The following is a 23,431-nucleotide window of genomic DNA, read 5'->3' as shown; positions in this document are numbered from 1 at the left end:
ATTAGCTTCATTTCTTGGAGACAAGGAGAATCTGTTTCATCATTTTTCCCTTTTCTAAAATCACACGGCATAAGCACAGGGTTCTTACAGATGTATTTTAGCCTAAATTTATCCATCTATCTCTGTATCATCTGTCATCTATATATTTTTCTAATTATACATTCATGCCGTGACGTACAAATAGACTTTTGCAATTTACCAGTACACTGCTTAACATTTGGATCAACAAAAAGAAGCTGAATGAAAAGAATGTGAATGAACCATCTTTTGTAACAACTACACATATATTTTTCTAAAATCATAGCAAGATTTCATAATTAAATGACACTACTTTTTTCACTGGCATAGCTTAAGGGGGAAAAAAAGGCAAAATGTAAGTGTCAGTCTTTGGCAGAGCATGTTAAATATCTTTACTCATAGAAAATAAAATTTAAATGGCAAAAAGGCTACTTTTTTATGAACATTCAATAAATGGATACCTTAAGTAATGATGTACATTTTTGACTACCAAAATTTAAACTTCCTCCTTTTTTGACAGGTTGTCTAGCACCAATTTAGGAAAAAAATTACCATCAGGTAAGACTTACATTAAAACCCCTAATTTATAGTGAAAATAACTTGGAGGCTAACAAAATTAAAGGATCTTCAACAATTTGGAAAAAAAAAAAAAAACTAATAGCATTTTTTTGTCCAAACAGGTAAAACTATTTGAAATTTTAAGTTTTAGGTAATTTTAAATAGTGCAAACAAAAAAAAAAATCTCCCATTTTAATTTGGGTAAAATCTGCATGGAGAAAACTGAATGACAAAAAAGAGTAAATTCTAAACGGATGAACAAAATAATAATAGAAACTGTTATAGAGAAACAGCTGACATATATTGTCATTATAGTAATAAATATAGTGGAAAAAAGACCCTTACAAAGCATGAACTTAATATAAGTTTAAAAAATAATTTGGCAAAAAAATCAATAATTCCAGAAGCCAGAAGTATGTGTAAGATCCTGAATTTTCCTCATTAAATATCTAGTATTTCTATATAGTTGTATCTCACAACCAATCCCCTTGCTTCTATAAGCTTTAATTCAAAGAATTAGAATAAGCAAAAGTCTCATATTTCATCATTTTATGTTAATTATAACAACATCAACAATGTATCACTGTTGACTAACTTAGAATTCAGCAGTGATAATGTATTTTTCCGCTGTGGTGCTTAATAACTTTATCTCATCAGAGGGAAGCTCCCACATAGCATGGGTATATACACATGGATTTTTTTTTTAATTGTATTTTTTCACGTTTATTGTTGTCTGTGATTGTGAACTACCTGTGTGTAGGTATTTTTAATAAATAAAATCTGAACACTGTGAACTTTCTTTCCTTTAAGCCTCAACTGTCTATCTATAAAAAATACTATTATAAGTAATTTATTCTGATTATAATGGCTGAGATTTGAGACTTTATATCTTCTCTTTTTCATTCTAAAATAATTTGTGTTTGAACTCATCACCTGACATTTTCTCATCAAGGAGAGGGTAATCATCAAATTTGAGTGTGTGTTGTAGCAAAGGTTTTATTCAGGTTGCTAATATATTGCCATTTAGAATCTATAATTGTATTTAACTTTCACAGAGTGTGTGGATATGAGATTGGGCACAAAGCCAGTTCAAACACCCAAATATAAGTGTTGAGTAAAAGTAAACATTTGACCTTGTTACCAATAAATACAGGTAAACAATATGGCTGAAACAACATGGGGTGAAAATATGGGAGTTTTAGACGAGAATTTTCAAAGATGGACTTTGAAAAATTCATAGTGCTGTTTACTAATGAGCCACTAAGTAACCTAAAATACATACATCACATTCGAAAAAATAAAGAGATATAGTGTAGGTATGCATGTTTTATGTTATGGCTCCAAATCAACAATAGGAATGGGTGGTTAGCAAAATAGTAAATCACGATTCTGTTTACAATTCTACTTAAAGATAATCCCATAATCATTTAGGTAAAATTCTATATCTTTTCTACAAGTGAAATTCTGTAGTGAATCTCTTGAGTGATTCTCTACCCAGAAAATCAATATATTTGAGAGGTAAGTGTAAGTTTGGAAAGTCAAATACTGATAATGAAGCATAAATCACCTTACTTAAAATAAATACATAATTGACCTTAATAACAGAGGTATAAATATGACTATAATTAATTTGCTAATTGTCCATGGGTGCCTTCTCTTCTCTCTTTAAACTTAGTATCTGCTCATTAATTAATTTCATTGGCTTTGTTAATTGTATCATTTGCTCTGGCAGTGTGCTATTATTGCCTTTAAGGCTTTTAAAGAAGCAGAAGAGATTTCTCACATAGAAGGTCTACAGTTTTAAATGGAAACAGAAATCCTGCAACAGGTACAGAATTTTTCTTAGTTGGTATGTAATATATATGATTGTTGTGCACATATGACATTTCTATAAGAAAGCAATTGTAACTTAGAATTAGTCTGAAAGAACTGGAAGGTGGCAAAGGACGTTGTTATAAGCCATGATTAAAGTACAGCTTGCAGAAAGATGGATGAGAAAGGTAATAAAATTACAGGTGTAGATAACAGGTCAGATGGAAGTATGATTTAGGAGTACTAGAAACAATAAGGGAACCACTGCTGAGTAATGGAAGATAAGATTGAATAGAAAGCTGGGTGCCACCTAAATGGCAGGCTGCGTGGTTTGAACATAGTCTGATAGGTAGTCAGACAGACATAAGCAAAAGGCAGTATTTTAAAGTCTATAAAATTTCAGTCTTATAAGGAAATTTAGAGGTCATATATTCCATCTCATTATTCAGTCAAGCAACTTAATCCACAAATTGTCCTTTCCATAATCCTACTCTAATGACAAACTCAGTCAAATCATAACCTGAAAGATTCTTTACATTGTGTTAAAAATTGTATGCACCCATATTTTACAAAACATGACACACACTGTAATTAAAACAAAACAAAACAAGACTGTTACCGAGTCCAAGCTCATACTGCTCGCCACACAACAGGACAATAAATTGAGAGACAAGGTGTTGGGGCAAGCAATAGTGACTTTATTCACAAAGCCAGCAAATCGAGAAAATGGTGGACTAGTGTCGCAAAGAAACATCTTACCTGAGTTAGAATTTGGGCTTCTTTTATATTAAAAGGGGAAGAGGTGTAGTTGGTTGTTGGAAACTTTTTGGTGGGGGAATCCTTTGTTCTTGCAGCTGTCCATGTAGGTCTGGTCACAGTGTTCTTATAAACGTCCAATGAGACAAATGCAGTTCTCTGTTCTGTAACTGTTTATCTCTATGTGAATGGAAAGGTGTTATACCTTTAAAGGTCAGAGCCTTGAGAATGGGCTATTCTGCATATGTCAGGCTATATTGAACATTTCTTTCAGTTATTAACTTTAGTAAAAGCAACAGAATACAAAGGTTTAAGTAAAAGAAACAGATTCAAAATGGAGTCAGATTTGTTCTTCCCTATTACAAAACTACCTGTGTGTGATTGCCTTTACTCAATGCAGTTATTAGTTAAGAGAATTGATGATTTTGTTGTATTTAATTTTAAAAAGTGAATTATGCATTAAACATTCATTGAGGGAAATCTGATGCATTTGAGCATACATGTCATGATATTCATGGAATTTTTTTTTTTTTGCGTTTTTATGTTAACAAAACACACAGGAGAAAGCTGGCCTTTCAATGAGTATCAGATTATGCATAAACATATAACTCAGACCCCATTTGGGCTTCTTAGGTGCTATTGTGGATTAATGGCATTTACATAATTAAACTGAGGTTCTGATCTGTCATAAAAATGAAGACGGAAAGAGGAGTGTCTTTAGGATGACACCTCTGGAGGTAATAACACCGAGTGGGCTGCAATAATAAAAATAACTTAGCTCTTTTATTGTCCTAGCGATCACCTTGGATTGTGACCATGTATATTATATTGAAATAACTAACATACCACAGCTTAAAAGGACGACAATGTGTGACCTAAATCTGGAAGAGTATAGACAGACTACATACTGAATCAGAGCCACAGGATCTCCCTCCATATGATGATTTTTAAAAATGCAACTTTTCTGAGTGGCTGTGGGTCAAATCACCTAGTACTAAATCCATTCTAGTTAATAGTATATATTTGTAAGCGTATGAAAAAAGTACCTGAGTTTATTTTTTTAAAAATTTTATTTATTTATTAACAGAGGTACTGAGGATTGAACCCAGGACCTCGTGCATGCTAGGCACATGCTCTATTCCTGAGCTATATACCCTAGCCCTGATAAATAGTTGTTTCTACTTGATAACCATACTTAATTACAATGCTGTGATAGCTAGTTTTTTTTAACTTAATTTCATCTGCTTTTATTAGGACATGCTAACATGCTTTTCCCTTTAGATTCTCCAGTACAAGTCTCGATTTTAACATTAAATAATGTTAAATGTTAACTTTTCATTCTTCTAGTGATCTCTTATAATTTGTGAGATTTCGTATTTTAAAAGGGGAAATCATATATGATAAATTCACTTTTATATTCTTTTGATTGATCTCTCTTGGGGATTAGGGAGCAGGACTTAAACATTTCCAATTTGAGAATTTTGAAAGCTAAAATTCTGTGCATTTTATATATATGTGTGTGTGTGTGTGTGTGTGTATATATATATATATATATATATATATATATATATATATGTAAATATTGACTTAGGTAATTCATTTTCAGTAACTTATAGCCTGAATTTTTATTGTTCATTAGCTGGCAAAACCATTACATTTTAAAATATATAGCAACAGATTTTCATATCATTTTAGAATGACTCACGTAAGTAAATCTGCTCATTTGCAGAGGGCTTTGACATTCCTCAGATAGGCACCACTTAAATGTGATGTACCATATAAGACTCTTCTAAACTCCTCTTTAAATGAAACATAAGTCGTTACTTGTATTTGCCAAGCTTCACAAATAAATGTTTGACATTCATCTGCTAACTAAATTGGTTCAGAACAGAAAGATCAGCATAGCCATACTCAGAAGGTTTTGAGCATTCGTGATGGACTACAATCATTAACATACAAGTAGGGTGTAGGATTTTACTTCTAGTGAAAAGTCTTAGCAAATAGAACAAGTATTGTACTTAGACATTCATGTATATACAGTGTGAACAAAATTATAGTCAACTAAACAGAATCAAGGCAAAGCAGGTATTTGGAAAGTACTTCTAATATAACACTTTCTAATATAGCAGCTTCAATCTTCCCTATCACATATTTTAATAAACTATTAAGTTGAATTTTTTTAACTCCATACCATCATCAAGGGGCTATTTTCATGTGCAGGCAGTAAAAGATCAAGAAATGATATCAACCAAGAGAATAAGGAGAAAATGGGTCTCTGGTCTACCTGCTAAATCAAAACTTAGTCCCTGATATGACAGTATTAAAAAATGTTTTGATTTAAGTGAACATTTAAAATAATATACACAAACCTCCCATTACACAGATGTGGAATTGAGGCTGAAGGATAAATTATTTGCACAAAGTTACACAAAAAATGTAATGATAGCTCATGGGTTAAAAACCATTCTTACATGAGATCGTGCCATGTGTTCTGGCATTCTGTAGTGAACATTCTGGAGGAATATTGTCACATGGTGATTAGGTCCACAAAAGTGTCAGGAGTCAGAAACTTATTTCTTTAAATCTCAGCTCTACCCCTTACCTTCTTATCTGAACCTCAGTTTCCTCATCTATTAAATAGGAATGAAATAGTATTTACTTTAGATAGTTGTTGAAGAAATAAAATACATGTGAAAAGAGTTCTTGGCACATAGTATGTGTAACAAGCAGAAGTGTATTGCATTGTTTTTTAAATGGGAAATGTATAATTGTGTAATTTTAAAAATTACAGTTTCATCTCACATTGAATAAATAACTTATTTATTATAGCGTTCATGAGATGACAAAGATAAAGCTTATTAAATTGTGTCCATCCCAGATCACTGGGAAATTTTTCTTCACATAAATATATATTCATGCACACATACCAAGACTTAAACCACAAAGTCCTGAAATCAGAGCTAAATTTTATTCACAAGGTTAACAAACTTTTGATTAGAAGGTTTTTATTTATAACTGTGTAATCCCATTCAATTCTAACAGGAAGTCTTTTTAACAGATGCCGTAAGAACCAGTTGTAGGATGGTTTATCAAAGCAACCAGATGAAGGAGTAAATTATTAAAAAATGCATACATACCTTCCAGATGTGTGATTCATAAATAATTGAAGCAAAGAAGTGCACATTTATGTTTCATTATTTGACATAAAGCCTCTGCCTTTTGTTTGGATATATGTTCACTGATTAGAGTCATGCATCATCTTTATTGCATAAACCATACCCATAATACATAGTCTGTGTTTTCCAGGTTTGGGTCCCATAAACAGAATGTGTATTTAAACATTCTTGAAAAGCTTTCTGGGTATGGAATGCTTCTAGGATTTTACGGTACTTTTCCTGAATCTTCTGCAATTCTATTGCTCAGACATAATACTATGACAAGTCTTTGTGCAACTTGCCCTTAATAAGTCTTTCTGAAAAATTCAATTCATATTTTATTACTTAATGTAAGATTTTAGTTAATCTGATTATATTTAATAGCAAGTGTAGCTGATATAAACATATCTTTGAACATATATCTAACTTTTCCTAAGCATGAAACTGATTTTGGCAGCAAAAGTGAATGGACTGTCCTATAAAGCAGCATCCTAATTGGAGACGTATAGCTTTCTGAGGTCAACAAGTCAATATGTTTTATTCACAGAGAGAATAATGAACTTTGTTTGATCAATGAATTGGTTAAGTAGAGATACATCAAAAATGGTTTTAATTTCATAATATTAAGATATTTGCTATATCAAGATAAGACATCCGATTGTGGTAGATTTCACTATAATTGAACACTATATATTTACATATCCAAACTGAAATTTTGATGGAAAAGTCAGGACAATACATTTTATCATTCTAATATCTAAAGCAGTTTGCCTGCAGTTTGCATGTCTCCACAACTACTTGATTGTTACATGACTGCAGCACCAGCCTTTAATCACAGACGCAGGATTTTGAATGAAAAAAGTACATATGAATGATCTTTTAAAATCAGTGCATCTCAAATTTTCATGTGCAGGTGCATCATCTGTGAGATCTTATTAGTGGAGATTCTTCCTCAGTAAATTGTTATGTTATATATATTTTGACCACAATAAAAAAGGCAAAAAATTATATCGATGCCATGCCTCACTCCAAGCAACTATTATCATTTAGTCTAGGAAAAGACCCTGAAAATGGTGCTTTTGCAAAGTTATCCAGTTGATTAAGTGTGTAGGCAAATTAGAGAACCACTATTTAAATGGAAAAACTTAAAATATCTTCCAATCCTTCACCATTTGAGTTCTGCTGAGAATGAAGATAAAGTGTTATCTTTGATTTGGTCAATTATTTTTGTCACGGGGGAAGAAAATGTGTTTACTAAGTAGACATATTTTCAAAACTTTGTTAGGCTAAATGTAACATAGAAAAGGCTTCAGGATAAGAAAAGCCGAGAAACTTGATTAATAGTAATCAATTTAATTAAGGGCCACAAATTTCTGGCATTCTAATTTGTTTATGATTGAGTATTTAACAGCATTTTTTTTTTGAGGATCAAAAAATACTAGACAGATGAAAAGCAAAATTTTCCTTTTAATCATGTCAAATTTTTCTTGGGCTAAATTCAATGATTTTAAAATTCTCAAAATAAAGGAAATAAGAAGGTGATCTGTAATTATTCAAATGGGTATTAAAGTTTCATCTCCTAATTATATCATAATATATTTATGAATCAGAGGGTATTCATAGAACTGGTATGAAAACTGAAGAACTGATAAAATAATTTTAGAACACGTGAAATTGTGAATCCTATTGTATATTAATATGATCTGTACATGGATATGTATAGACAAATTAGAAAGAATGATAGATAAATATACATATATTACATCCAGTATGAATATTTTCTGAGCATATTGACTCAAACATAGATTCATTTATCAAAACAAGAACATTTATCAAAAGGAAGAATACAGGCATCAGGGTCAGATTGTCTGAGTTCAAATATTTGTAAGCTTAGTCAGGCTTAACCACTCATTTTCTGAGTTCTGTAACAATTACAATAAAAACTTACTGTAAGAACTAAAATGAGTCCATCCTGATACAGAACATAGCAATGCTATTTGAGCACTATAGTGCAAAACTGAGATCTAAAAACAAAACAAAATTTTATATATTATGAGATATATAATGGAGTATGAAACAGTACAATACTTGGAGTATTTCTTCTTTTACTTCTATATCCTTGTTTTTGTTATTCTCTTCCCCTCTTTTTCAAGTTCCCTTACCTACTTAGTGAATGACCCATGTAGAATTATAATTATGTTGAATATTTATAGAGATGTCAATATTTATAATAGTATTTGAGGTACACAAGTTCCTCTCTTAAATGTGACCGGTAATGATACATCTTATGCAGTATTAAATATTAATTTTGGATTATACATTAATGATATAGACCAAGTGGCTTCCTTGATTGCTAAGTCAATGGAAACTAGAGAAATGACTTAGTTTTCTTGTTGTGTAATAAACATTTCATTTGTAATCCTGCATGCCACAGAATTGCAGAATATACAACAGATAGCAAGTATTATAGTTATGAATATCCAGTCTGCACTTGGCCCTAATTAATATTACTTTATGAAAATATAAGAAGGTGAACTCTTGTTTGTCTTAATTGTTTGATGTGTATACATGTGTTGACCTTGCAAAGTACTTTAAGTCAGTAAAGGTTACATACCAAGTAGGGAATGTAATTGTAGATATTTGAAAACTGGGTCAGTTATCTTTCGACTCACTAGTCAAATTTAGACACTCAAAAAATGCCATCAAATTCAAAAGTCATAAAACTGGAATCCTCCCCAACTGTTTAGTCAACAGAATGAAATTCTTTTTCTATTTTATGGTACTACATATAGCATCTTTTTTTTTTAATTGACGTATAGTCAGTTACAATATGTCAATTCCTAGTGTACAGCACAATGTCCTAGTCAGGCATATACATACATATATTCATTTTCATATTATTTTTCATTAAATGTTATTATGAGATATTGAATATAGTTCCTACATATAGCATCTTTTAGACATTTCTCAATTGTCTAATAAGCTATTTTTGAATAATTGGTTCTGCTGAGACACTCTATGATTTAGACAGCCTTTGAAAATCAAAGAAGGTATTTCTTCCATTTGAAATAGTATTTTAAATATTTACATTCTTAATTAAGGCTTGTAAAGTGATTGCAAGTACCTACAAATCAGGTGAAAGTGTTTTGGAGTCTAGTCTTTTGACCCTTGTAATATTAACATTTTAAATGCTAACTTTACCTACTTGCTGGGTAGATAGATAGATAGATAGATTAGCTGTTTAATCATTTTCTAAAGTTTAAAATTCCAATGATAGTTCCACTGAGCTGAAGTTCTATGAACTGCACCTGTACTTATATAGAGATAATTTGGATCAATCACGTGTAGGAAAATGACACCTCACTTGCCCATTTTAAAGTGACTCACTGAAGTTATACCATTTAGTCAGCATGCCAAAGACAGAATGACAAAATTGCTCAAAAATGCTAAGTAGAAGCCTGTATCTTAGCATGTCTTTCACTATATACATATTTTTTAATAGAATGTAAGTACCAGGTGATTTTTTTTTCCCACCAGAGTATTTTCAATACATAGGAAGGCCTGAAACATAACACATGATAAATGTTTCTTGGTTTAATGAATGTCAGAGATGTTTCATTTGGTATTTTGGATTTGGGGCTTCTGTCTGAACAAAGAAGACTCAGGAAAAAAAAATTCTTTCTTCTTTTAAGATTAAAAATCATGAAGGATACAAGGTTCCAGAAGCTCTTATTGCTGGAAAACTCGTAACTTGGCAAACCAAAGTAGTGATGAAGAAGGATGTTCATCATAATAGAAATAGGTTATACAAAAATCTGATAAAAAAGGCCATTTAGAAAATTTGCCTAAAAAGAGTAATAAATGGCTTAGATATGGGCATACACTAAAGACTTTGTCTTTCATCCTTAGGTTTGGTTTTGTTATTTTCCACTGAGCTGGAATGAGCATCAAAGGTTGATTGTGGCATATTGACACTTAAACACTCAACATGCTTTCATTCACTCAACAAATATTTATCAAATGCTTAACAGTGCCAGACACTAGTCAAGGTTAGTCTCTGTGTAATCTTTTTCTAAGCATAGTACATTAGCCTTAAAAAACTAACCAAAAATATTGTGAGAGAATTTATTAATAAATTATTATATGTTCTTCCATGTATTCTATCTTTTTTACCCAAGAATATGTTTGGGTTTTGATTATACATGGCCTCAAAATAATTTCACCTATGTAAAGGGTTTGTTCTTTGAGACTTCTTTTTGGTCAAGACACCAACCCTACTTATTACTATTTTTAGGTTTAGTGGCATCACGTTTATTTCTTGGCATCAGTAGTACATTCTACATTTATGACTCCTAAATCCTTATTTTAGATTATATAATTGTGAATTATTTCTTTCTAATGTATCACATTTAAATTTAAATTATTTATTATTTAAATTATTTGAGTTAAGAATAAAGCTGGGAATGTTGTGTGTCCATTCTTGAAAGTGCCCATCTTCAAAATGAAAATGTTTTGTGATAGGTCTTCAAAGTTTACTGATAATCGTATATAGTTTCATATTGAAAATATGTAATGATGCACTAGCTTTGGTTCTTTTTGATGTTATTCAATTAACTATGGGAAGTGAACTTTAAAGAAAAGAATTAGAAATTCATGCATTTTTAGTTTAAAACCCCGTATCAAATTCTTTTAGCTTAGCCTTTAAGAATAACCTATATTCTTAAAGAAAAGAAAAAAAAAATAATTCTTCTAGTAGGAAAAAAACTCTATTCTTAGATCTTATTAAATCAAGTATTATTCCTTATTTAAAATATGACTATGTTTCTCTCTCTCTTGACACTTGAAATCCTGGTGTAATATGTCAAATTACAGGGAAGAGATTAGAACAGTTGATTGTTGAGTTGTTGAAAACATACATTGTGGTTTGGGTATTTAACTTAATGACAGAATTTTTCCTTCAGTTTTTACAAACAAAACTATGTGTAGAACTTGAATTTGATTCTATTAAAAAATAGATAGTAGAGTCACTTTTGGAATTTTTTTCAGTGAGTTAACTGCACAAAATGAGTGAACACTGGTTACTCTTCTGCATGATCCAGTACAAATAGAATAGGAAAAGTATTGCTACTTAGGGATCAGGGTATCAAGAGACCTGCCTAGAATATTGTAATCATCCCTTCTTACACATCTGTGTGTCATCATGTTTCATCTGAGCACAATGAGCATTAGTGGACAAGATAAGGCTGGCATACATTTTAAATAAATGCTCCAGATGGTCATTGTTTAGATTCTCTTAGGCCTAATTTCAGTCAGATTCTTAACAATACTAATCTTATATTTCACAGAATTTGTGTATCAATTCCCTAACCTGACTAGTGGAACATGATCATTTTATATTTGAAGAAACTTAGTTAAGTAAAGGGTGAGATTAATACTTAAGGATTCAAGCGAATACAGAATCAAATTCATACTATATGAAAGATTTATATTTCCTTCCTTATTATGTGCAAAGTAGGTCTTAGGCAATATTTTATCCCTAAGTGATATGTGTTCCTTTTGCAAATACCAAAAATATAATATTCACATTTTGAGTATCCAAAGAGCCATTACCTTGAATCTGTGTCTTCTAATCATGAAGTGCAGATGATTTCTGAGGCAGCCAGCACTGGGTTTATTCAGAAAACCTTTTAGCATGTCTTGTGCAGTCAGTTAATCTGTCAGACTGATAAAATAAGTCCTTCATTCTCCTCCTCCTCTTCCTGTGCATAGAAACTTCTATTTAATTCAGTTTGAAATAGCTTGCTTCTACTTTTCATTTCCTCTTCACGTTTGTGGCACTGTCTTTTACACTTTGTTCTTTGCTGACATAAAATATTTATCAACATATCATCTAAGAAGATTGGTTCTCTGCAGTAGGTACCCAATGTTTCACCACATGGAAATGTCTCTTCTTGTTTATTCGTAAAATCTATAGGCAGATTTCCATATGTCAGGTTTACCCACTGACACTTGAAATAGAAAATTAATAATTCTATGGATAACAGTTATGCTTGGATATTGCCATTAAACACTAGATTTTAAAATAATTTAGATCTAAACTAAAAAAAAAAATGACCATATTGCTTTTGATATCAAACAAACATGAATTTGGATTTTATTTCAGTCTTTTAACTGTCCTAATGGAAATACAGGTCTTCTAATACATTTCCTTTTCATTTTTTTTTCTTCAATATAATGCTCCAATTTGTGGAAACAATAAAATGAGCCTGAGGCTATCTTTTTAGAAATGACCTGTTGTTTCAAGCTTAACTCCTTTCCTCTTGAATGTTAAAATACAGCACAAGAATAGCTGGTTAGTTCCAAGAATGAAAATTTCTGCCAAAGCTTGTGTTTATACTCTGTCACAAAAGTCCCAATAAAATATATATTGGAGAGAAAGAATACAAAAAAAAAAGTCTCCAAATATTTAAAATCACCAACATGGTACTATGATTAAACTGGTATTAATTCACTGTGATTGCAGGAATCACAACTCCAGTAGGTGCTAACATAGCATATGAGAAGATGAAGACATATTCATAAAGAGAATCATCAAGTCAGATTACACTTCTAATACCATATTTTTCTCTCAGTCTTTATATCTACTTAAATATGTGATATGTAAATATTAAGAGATATATTATAAAATAACCAATTTATTTGTAATTTTCTAAGTAGTCCACCCAGATACATCACTCTAAATTGAGGCATTGGGAGAAAAAAATACTATCAGTAAGTAATGTTCACTGTCTTTCGCCATATCTTTATTTTTGCAGAGAATTTTAAAGTGAAATTTATAGGACATTTGCTTTGGAGACCTGTACACTTACTGAGAGTGAAAGAATGTCATTGAAATCAGTTCATATTACTTGTGGATTTTTTTAAATTATGCTTCTATGTACAAATATGTCTCAACATCTGCCCAAAATAGAATTAAAGCAGGTATTTTTGAAATGGTAATTATATGACCTATTTATTTTTCTGGTTACCTACCACATATACTATATATACTATATATATATAGTATATTACACATACTGTGTGTAATTGGAAATACACATGATATATTTATAATATAAATATAGATGTGCATATACTACATTATAAACATAAACTTCTCTCCAAACTATACCTTAAGTGGTGTGCAGAGCCTAATATTTTTAGCAATGCATATATTCATGCACAAGGACAAAATGCTCTGTGGAATTCAAAAAACTGATTTCCAATAATAAAATAATAACTTCAAGTGTTTTAGTAAAAGCCATTTCCTGATACCATATCCACTTAAGCTATACAGAGATTTTAATTGCCTACTGTTTTCTTTATACTGCAGCAGACTTTTAAATTTGTTATAGAGCAAACAGGTTGGTGGAAATGTGAGGGAAAGATTTCAAAAGTTTTTTAACACAGAAAGTAACTTCTTTTTAGAAGGAAGTTTACTATAGTACATGTCTCTAGATATAATTGAGGTTTATCTCTGTTATTTTTCTATGTGCACAACTCATATATGTTGTTGACAAGCCAGCCAAAGCTTCTAAAATTGGATAAACTGATTAAAAGAAAATCATATTAACTTTCACAAGGAAGAGATGAAAAAACTTAAATTCTTTGGTAGGGTACAAATTGTACACTATTACCTTGTATTTTGTCTGCATTAAATCAGGCAAAGGAACATGCTTTAAAAATCAATTTCTCCATGGACCCACAGACCAGATACACCATCAAGTCCTATTTTGAAATGGTCTTAATTTAGAATTCAGTCACTCACGAACAGATTGAGTATTAAAAGGTGTGAAATGTTTGAGAGCTACAATTGTTTCAAACATTTTAGATAGCTTAGAGGCAGATTTCAGAAATATTGATTTCTTAGTATTTTCTTGGCCAAACAGAAAGAATAATGGATCCAGCCCTCAAGCTTTTGTTTTTGGAATCTCTCAAGATCATTTAAATTAGTATTATTTTCAGAATTGCTTCAGATACCTCTCAAAGTAGCATAACTAGGACCTTGATAGGAACTTTCAATGAACTGTGAAACCATTTATATTCCCACTGTTGCTTTCATGAAAAGTTCAGAGTCCTTCATGTTTCAGTTTTCTTGAGGTTTTTTTGTTTGGGGTTTTTTTTTTTTTTTTGGAAGGGGGAAGGGAGTCAGCACAATCCTTAAAAGAAAGATCTTCTCCCTTAAATACCAAAACTAAACCAAGAGGATTTGAAATTAACGTTTGTCCTGTTTAAAACAGTTTTACAATGTGATTAAGTGAAACCAAATCATTTGGAGAAAAACAGGTGACAAAATAATGTGTTTGAATGAGTCTTTTTCTCTAAGGTATGCAATCCTGTGTATCTCAGAATTTTTCTTCTCAATTGTTGCTGTCAAAAGGAATTACCGTGATTGGCTAGATTCACTCAATATGCTTCTGAACCATTTAAAAAACATTAAGGTCAGATTTTTCAGATGGGACTTTTTGACTCAAATCTTTAAGGGAAAGGAGGAATTGCATTCCAAAACCAAGCTGAATTACAAATTACTATTTTAATAGGCATTATCCTCTTTATTGGGGGATTTGCCAAATCATGATTTTATTTCTTAAAGTACAGTCTTTTCTTCTGTTCTTGTCAACTGGTGTGTACTTGAAAAAGTAAATTACTTTTAGTACTCACCTAAGTTGGAATTTCCCCAAAATATATTCTTAAAGCACTGAGTTTTTGATACCCCTCACAATAAATGTTTGTCTTGGGCAAATAGGTTTAGACATAAATATTATTTCTGTCTCTTGGAAATGATCAATAAACCATCAATAAAGTAGTTCATAGAGTATGAGTTCTTTGGTAGAGAAAGTGTGAATTCTAAGTCTGCTTCTTCCTCTAATTAGTTGTGTGGATCTTACATAAGTAATTTCATTTCCTTTTATTTTAAAATTTAGTTTATTTTTTATTGAGATATAATTGACATATAACAATGTGTAAGATTAAGGTGTACAGCATGTTGATTTGATACGTAATATATTGCAAAATGACTACCACTGTAGCTTTAGCTAACACCTCAATCACCGCATAGAATTATCATTTCTTTTTGATGTGAGAACATTTTTGACCTAGTCTCTTAGCAATTTTGAAGTATGCAATATAGTATTTTTGACTATAACCAGTTTGCTGTGCCTTAGATCTCCAGAACTTATTTATCTTCTAGTCGTAAGTTTGTACTTTTAAACTAATTTCATGACTTCTGACCTCATTTCCTCATATGTATACTAAGAATGTTTAATCAGATGACTTTCTAAGGGCTCTGGTCCTTGGCCTGTGAACTTATTTTATTCTAGATATAGTTTAAGTTGTACCTCTGTATTCTTTGAAGTGTTTAAGCACTGTCAGCATGAAAAAAAAATGACATTTGAAAGTACTACCTGTTACAGTGGTCCCAAAGATATCCCCTAAATAAAAGGGCAGAAAACCAATAGATTAACGGATTAGAAAGATTTTGTGATGAATAGGGCAAATGAGTTAATTTCAGGAATTTCAAAATTCACACAACTCTAGGCTGTGGTCCCAAAGATATCCTCTAAATAAAAAGAGAGAAAATATAGCCAATAGTTTATGGATTAGAAAGCTTTTGTAATGAACAGGGAAAATGTGTTAACTTGAGAAATTTAAAAATATGTACTACTCTAGGCTAAAAAGGAAAAGAAGCCATTTGGTGTGGCACAGCATGAATTTGGGCAACCAAAATCTCTTAATGAAGAAAATGGTAACTGCATATTTAGTGAAAATGTTTCCTTTTAATTTCTAGGTTTCATTACCTCTACAATAAAGCCAACACTAGGACTTTAGTTGTTGTCAATTTTGAAATAAATATTTCTTTGATCCAGTAGTGAACTAACTCAGAAACTCAAGACCCAAAGGGATGTGGAAACTCAGGACCCAAAGAGATATGGATGGAAATTTTAATACACAGAGATGAGAAATTTATTCTATATTTGCAACATTGTCTTCATTGTAAATAAGATACTCATTATCTTAATCACCTCATAGCTTTTGTATTTGTAGCCTTAACCTTTCACACAATTTGAACAGAAAATTTGATTTGAGCTTCACTATTTTTGTGGTTCAGACTCTATGCAATTTACATAAGTACAATAATGCCACAGCTTATTAGTTTTGCAATCAACAGGAGAGATGCACAGGGGTGATTTGAATTATACATCAAGAAGAATTGGATCTTTTTGGCACATCTTGTAGAATGCTTTAAAATTAGCATTATTCAAAGGAAACTAGGTATTGGCCTATTAATTGGGCATTACAATCTTCAAATACATTTTTTTTCATGCTGATTCTGCTATATCTGTGACCTTCAGTACAAACTCCTGTGTGGCTTGGCATAAGAAAATAAATGAGGAACTTGTTCTCAAAAGTTAGTTCATAATAGCTTAGAATATGTGTTTGGTTTTAGGTGAATTGAATCTTGATTTATCAGATTTTTCTCTATATTAAGAAGCATAATAAACACTTATAATATACTGAGTTAAGGAGGAGACGTGGTGATGTATTAAATAAGTCAATATTTAAATATTGATTTAATACTTATAGAAAACATTATCCTTCAATTGATTCCAGTGGCAGAGATATCTGATTATCTCCAAATGAATGTCTTTAAAAATGTTTTCAAATCTTATTTACCCACAAAATGATGACTTTTTAAAATTTCATCAACATAGATTTATTATGTGACTTAAAAATTATACATGATAAAACAAGTGCAATTATTACTTCTTTATTGAAGTAAGTGGCAATTATAAATTGATGCATTGTACTTGATCAACAAATATTAAGCCAATACTATCAATTTTGTGATGAGCCCTGTTGACCTTTAAGCTATTCAGGCATTATTTATTTACCAGTAATTTTTTCACATTCAGCCAGATATTTCTAGTGCCTGTTGAGTATTTAAACATTTGTGTTAGGATTCTGTAGAAAATATTAAAATACATTTGTATGGAGTAATACAACGTGTTTTGGTATTGTTCTCGTGATAAAGTTTTGTACTTTTTATGTGACTTAAGTAGAAACTGCATTTTTTACTATAAAATGTGTTTCCTTAATTGAAAGTTAGTAGTGCAAGAATCTCAGTTTTTCATATTGTTTTACTTTCCTAATTAAAATGTTCATTTGAGTCATAAATTTAGAATGGAATATAAAAGCTCAAGTAGTTTTCAAAGCAAGCACTTAAATAAACTTAAATTTTTATGTTATTATTGCATTTGTGTAAGTAAAAATAATGATATCTAAACTATTCATTGTGTTTAAATTTATTAATTAATACATTTAATTGCAGAATATTTAATAACCTAAAAATAATTTTCTTGGTAAGTGCAAATTTAACTTGTTAGCTATTGTATATATTATTGTATATATTAATTGTATATATTATATTATATATTAATTGTATATATTAATAAAATTTCATTTTCGGTTACACATAGTCATTCAGAATATAACTTTGGTTGGATTAATTAGTAAAGCAATTTATTTCAATCATAGTGATCCACATCTCAAAGGATAAGGACTATGCTTATCTTGATGTTGCAAAATTCTTGAATAATGTGGAGGCTTCAAAAATATCAATGATAAAACTTTAAACATTAAGAAGCAATTGAAATTTAGGGATGTATTTGGAGATGGACTTTATATTATGCAAAAAAAACCTTCCTAATTATAATGAATATATCTATTAATTTCTGTGTTAGCATAGAAGTACTTATATTGCTTTAGAGGGGAAAAATTGTTCCCTTTTTGATCATTTTTCATGTGATGAATTCCAGTGTCTCTTCAGAATTGGTCTTGAAAATTTATTCAGAATCTGCTTATTGTCCTGAATTTTAAGGAAAATTGATCAATATTTGACTTTACTGGTTTATAAACCATTTTCATTTCTCAGCTTGGGAACTAAATGTCTCCTGGGATAGGTTTTTAAAATGTGTTTTTCTTTTTCACTGTTGTCATGTCACTTGTTTTGCTTCTTTTATTTGTACCTCCTTACCCTTAGAAATAAGTCTAGACCCATCACATTTATTTTTTTTTCTGACCTTTTCAGTTACCAAGTTAGATAGGATTTTAATAACTAAGGCCTAGACCACGCTGAAATTACAGTCTTAAAAATGAAAGCAAGCACTTTATTACTTCTCTGCCTAAAGCAGCCTTTCCTTTTCACTCCAGTATATTGAGAACTCTACATTTAAGTACTACAGGAATTGAGTATTAATTCTAACAATAAATTAAAATATTTCGTGAATCTGTATGTTGTGTGTGTGTGAGAAAGACACTTATCATTGAAATAGAATCATTATTTGAATGGTAGGGGGTTGAGGAATTTAATTTAGAAGATCAATCCTACCTCAACTGTCTTTTGAAAACACTGGTTTTTTTTTTTCCTTTTATGCTTCAGCTTGTATTACCATTAAATTATATTGGTTATAGATGAAACATCTTATGATGAAAAATAAATGTGCCATGTATCTGTCAATGACACTTAAAATGTTGTGCAATGCTCTCTCATTAATCCATATCATTGCATAGAAACTTACTTTCACCTCCGTTTTTCTGTCTGTCTCTGACCTATTCCTTCTCTCTAAGCATTTCATGTGCTTTGGTTTTATAATATTCTGATTTTATTCTAAATTGATTTTTAAACAAGTTCAAAATGTTTATCTTTAAAGTTTTTATCCTTATGTGCATGTTATTAAATATATCATAAAATCATGTTTATTGTTGGCTTTACAATTTTACAAATATCCAAGCGTTTATAAATATATAATTATTTTGTTTAAAAATTGACTTTGCTATTTGTCTTAGGTCAAGCATGATCTCATAGTGTTCTGAAGGAAGTCACTTAATAATGCAATGCCAGAATTTATTTATCTGGATAATAACTATAATGATCTTGAATCCTCCATTTCTAATTGTGAGAAATAAATGAAATTATGGTTGTGAAAATAGCTGTATTATAGGAAAAAAAAGTCTTAACCAAGATAAGAATATTCCTATTGGGCCATCCACATGTTAGTGTTTGTTAATGTTTGATTTTTCCCACTACTTTTTCCACATCAGATTTGGAGGAAAAGCAACCTATTAAGTCAAAAACAATGTTTTTCCTTATACTACATTTCCTGTAGGAAGTTCCACGAGAAGAAGTGAAATTTTAATAGAGAACTGTACTTTGTTATCATAGGTAATGAAGCTAGAATATCTACTGAGTTCTTGGAAAAAGTTGAGTTCAACAATATATTGCCTTTAGGGGAAGGATCAATCATTACTTCACAAGAGGCCAGCATATAGAACAGGCTTAGTCTGATTTTATAAAAACATGCTACTGGAGACAGATTTTTATGGTCTACCAATATTCTAGCTTATCTGTCTCAGCCATCACATTCTCTACAAAATGAAGATGAAAATATATTGCAATATGTTAACAATTTACATTTATTGAATGAAATTAATATAATGTGTTGGGGATAAGGGAAAATGTTTATTATATTTAACTTTGTTAAACTCTCTTTTTAGCTTTCATTCCTGGACTAAAGAAAGGTACAGTAGAAATCAACACAAACCATAACCATGGTGCATGTTTCATTTGAAAATGAATTTGTGTTTGGTTTAAGAAGTTTTGGCCTTTTCATTTCTCATAAAACATTGCAATTTCAACTGTTTGCTTCAAACACATTTTTAGTATATTTAAAATGAACTGATATCTAGGAAAAGCATTTAGTCAGTTAGATATCTTATATAACTGGAGGCTTTTTCCAAGTTATATGTAATCATCATTCTTTAGGTAGCAAAGTTAACATGACCTTACAGTCATTTTTTGACTTATGGTAGTTACTTTCAAATTACCCGTGAATTGAATTATTCATTTTTCTCCTCTGACAGTGTAAGCATATTCAGGATATTGTCTGAGGATGCACATAAAGATATAATGCTACTTTTGTATGTTTTTTATCCAAAATTGATCTGTAAACTGTGTATGCTACATACATGCCTAAGAAAATATTCAAGTTTATATTCCTTGTGAACTTGTAAATAATATGCATTTTCTTTGCTAAAGTAAAATACATAGATTACATGTGAATCTATACTAAGATACAATCCATAGAAAACAAATTTCTATACATATGGAGTTTAAGCAATCAGTTAAAATGTATATAATTTTTTTGTGCTGATAAATTTTTTAAATGCTGCAGGTTATTTTGAACTTTCCAAATATATGTTTACTCTCTATGTATATGCACCTATTTCTTTATTGTCTGCTTCATACTTTGGGATGGATCTATCATATTTTTCCATTGCTATTTAAGACAACAATTCATTTCACTCCATACACTTCATTTTAAAATGTAATTTATAGTCCCCTGATATTGTGACTAAGTATAAAGAGCACTCAAAGAATAAATCTTTCTGAAATCAGTCATAAAAACCTAAATTGTTATGTTGAGAGCCTCCCCTTTAATCTTTAATTTTGACATGTCATGAATACTAACAGCATGCTTTATTATTTTTGGGTATTTTAAATGTTGCTTTGGCCTTTTATATTGCATTGGAGTAGTTCTTCTGTGATTTTATATAATTAGTTCTACCAGCCATGATAAATTTTTTACTATCATCTAACAAGTGAAATTTCAAGCTAAATATTTGATTCTCCATGAAAGTCTTGAGTATTCAATGTTTACATGGGTTATTCAGTTGAAAGTGGCTGCACTGCATGTGCTTTTCATTTTTTCTCTCCCCTTCTTACTAGTTTTTAAGTGTCCACTGATAGGTATTGCTCAGGAACTACAGTTGTGTAACAGTCATGGAGATGTTTTTGTAGTTGTGATGCAAAGTCAAGGAGTTTTGATCATAACTATTCAGGGCTATAATGGAAAGAGCATTTGAATGTGATTCAGGACATCTGGAATTCTAATGACAGTTCTACACCTGACTAGATGTGTATGTTTGGCGAACTCATTTAAACTAGGAGTCTTCATTTTCTTCTTTTCCTTATTTAAAAAATTGTAGTAATTGTAGTTATGCTTACGCCTCACAGAGAAATCATGCTGCTGAAACATGACAATATAATAAGAAAAAGAATGAGAATAATAATAACAAACAAATAAAAAAAAACAGAAACAGTATTTGAGTGTGTAACTTTGTTCTATACACTGTTTCTAATACTCTACAAATGTTTTAATTTTAATACTTAGAACACATCTATGTGTAAGTTTTATTATTTTATCCATTTTTTGCAGAAGTAGAAACTGAGGGAAAGAAAGATTAAGTAATATAGAAATTCATTTGATAATTTTTAAAGCACTATACTTGTATAAGACATTACTATTACTTAGATTTTTGAACCTTCATTAGTACAACAATAAATAATGATCATCACAATTAACCTCATATTTCAAATTTTGCTCTAATTGAAAGATAGTTATTTAGTATATTCATAATGCAACTGGACTCTGACTCCAAGTTGAAACACTGTAGTACCTTTTGTGGTTATATTTCATGATAATTTTCATACCATGTTTTGTATATCCACTTTCCATCATCAGCTCATTTGAGTAGACTTGCTATTATTTAACTCACATAATACAATTTCTTAGGCATATGTTATGCAATTAAATGTTAGTATGTAAGAGGAAAATGCCCTCTGTGACTCTAATCATAAATTTCTAAAACTAAGTTTAGTTCATTCATGTTAACTTTTCCATTTAAGGCTGACTGATTACCAGGATGACATTGAGTTTTTTCTTAAATACAAAAGTATGTAGGCTGTTCCCCTCATACTAAATTAGATAAATACATACAAATCCTTAATAGTAAGAGAATTACTTCTAATCCTGGTGTGCTTTACTTGTCCCCAAGGAAGAAATTGCAAATATATACTTGTCAATTCTTTCAGAGCAAATTCTTTTGTACCTCTTCCTGAGGAAGATACACATTAATAAACATTTAGAAATGAATATCTTTCATTGAATTTGTTTGTAAGTATACTTTCCTTTTCTGCGGACATGTTTTAATGTGAGAGTGAGGGTTTCAGCTCTAATATATCAATTACATTTTCTGTTTTCATTGAGGTGTAGGATTTGAACAACAGAATGTCAACTGGTTTGTCTACCTCCAGTCATTTGTTGTCCATAGCAACGCTCAAGGTTATCCAAGGTGATTGTTGGCATATCTTTACAGTGTTTTATTATAAAACCTTTACTCTTCTGTCAGATAGCTCTTAGGAATCTGTTCTTGAGCTAGGTTTCCATACTTATTGTTAGTACTCAATGGTGAGCTGTAATTTAGGAGTTTCTTACTGTAGACTTGAAATGTTGAATTTGAGGCAGGAGAAGCTGTTTGGGGATGAGAGTGTGAGGGGAAAGCAGCTTGTGATGGAAGGTTCTAGAAGAGACTGGGAAAATGATCTCTCAGCCAAATGAATCACCTCACCTATCTTCATTTGACTACTTAGTTAATAAGAGTTTGTGAACATAAAATATAATTCATCCTTATGCATGATAGATACAGAGTTTTCCATATGTCAATTAGTAAGAAAAGTAATGTCTTTTTTTTTTCATGGCCAGGAATTTAATGAAAATGCATGTGTAAGTTTCCAAATGAAAAATGTATAGCACAGGCCATAATATTAATCACTCCATGCTAATTTAGTATCTTTCTAAATTCTCAGACCAAAGGACTAAATCAACATGCAGTTTTGTAAGCTTTGTTTTAGATTATTAATAGTAGACTCTAGAATGTCATAGAACTTTTGTGGAAGGAATTACACTTTATGAAGCATTTGTGTATTTTACCATCTAAAATTGCCTTCTTTAGATAATATATAACTAGTTCATTCCACCATATTGTAGATTATACATTGACATATAGAACTAGAAAAAAATATACCATATGATAAAATTCTATTGCTTTTTAATGTTTTTATAATGAAAAAAAAGAAACAGATATGATACAATTTATCATACAAAAGTAGACTAGGGAAGAAAAATTAGTATCTTTTTGAGGCTACACAGTGTTATTAAAGTTAGAAAATGGGTGAGGTACTGCAGTGTTATCAT

General features: G+C 30.6%; 1 protein-coding gene across 5 annotated transcripts in view; it reads left to right on the top strand.

The window, feature by feature from the left end:
- The window catches only part of PCDH11X (protocadherin 11 X-linked), a 590,766-nt gene that overhangs the window by 469,108 nt on the left and 98,227 nt on the right, over positions 1–23,431 (top strand). For 2 of the 5 annotated variants that reach the window (XM_064482994.1, XM_031445557.2), the window contains one exon: positions 19,893–19,916. The exons of the other annotated variants lie outside the window; for them this stretch is intronic. In XM_064482994.1, coding sequence (XP_064339064.1) covers positions 19,893–19,916 — 24 coding nt within the window. The remainder of the gene's footprint in view (positions 1–19,892; positions 19,917–23,431) is intronic. 5 annotated transcript variants of the gene reach the window in all.

The sequence above is a fragment of the Camelus dromedarius genome, chromosome X (genome assembly GCF_036321535.1).
Source record: "Camelus dromedarius isolate mCamDro1 chromosome X, mCamDro1.pat, whole genome shotgun sequence".
In the NCBI taxonomy this organism is placed as follows: domain Eukaryota; kingdom Metazoa; phylum Chordata; class Mammalia; order Artiodactyla; family Camelidae; genus Camelus; species Camelus dromedarius.
Note: the sequence above shows the minus strand (reverse complement) of the source record. Positions and strands in the feature narration are given on the sequence as shown.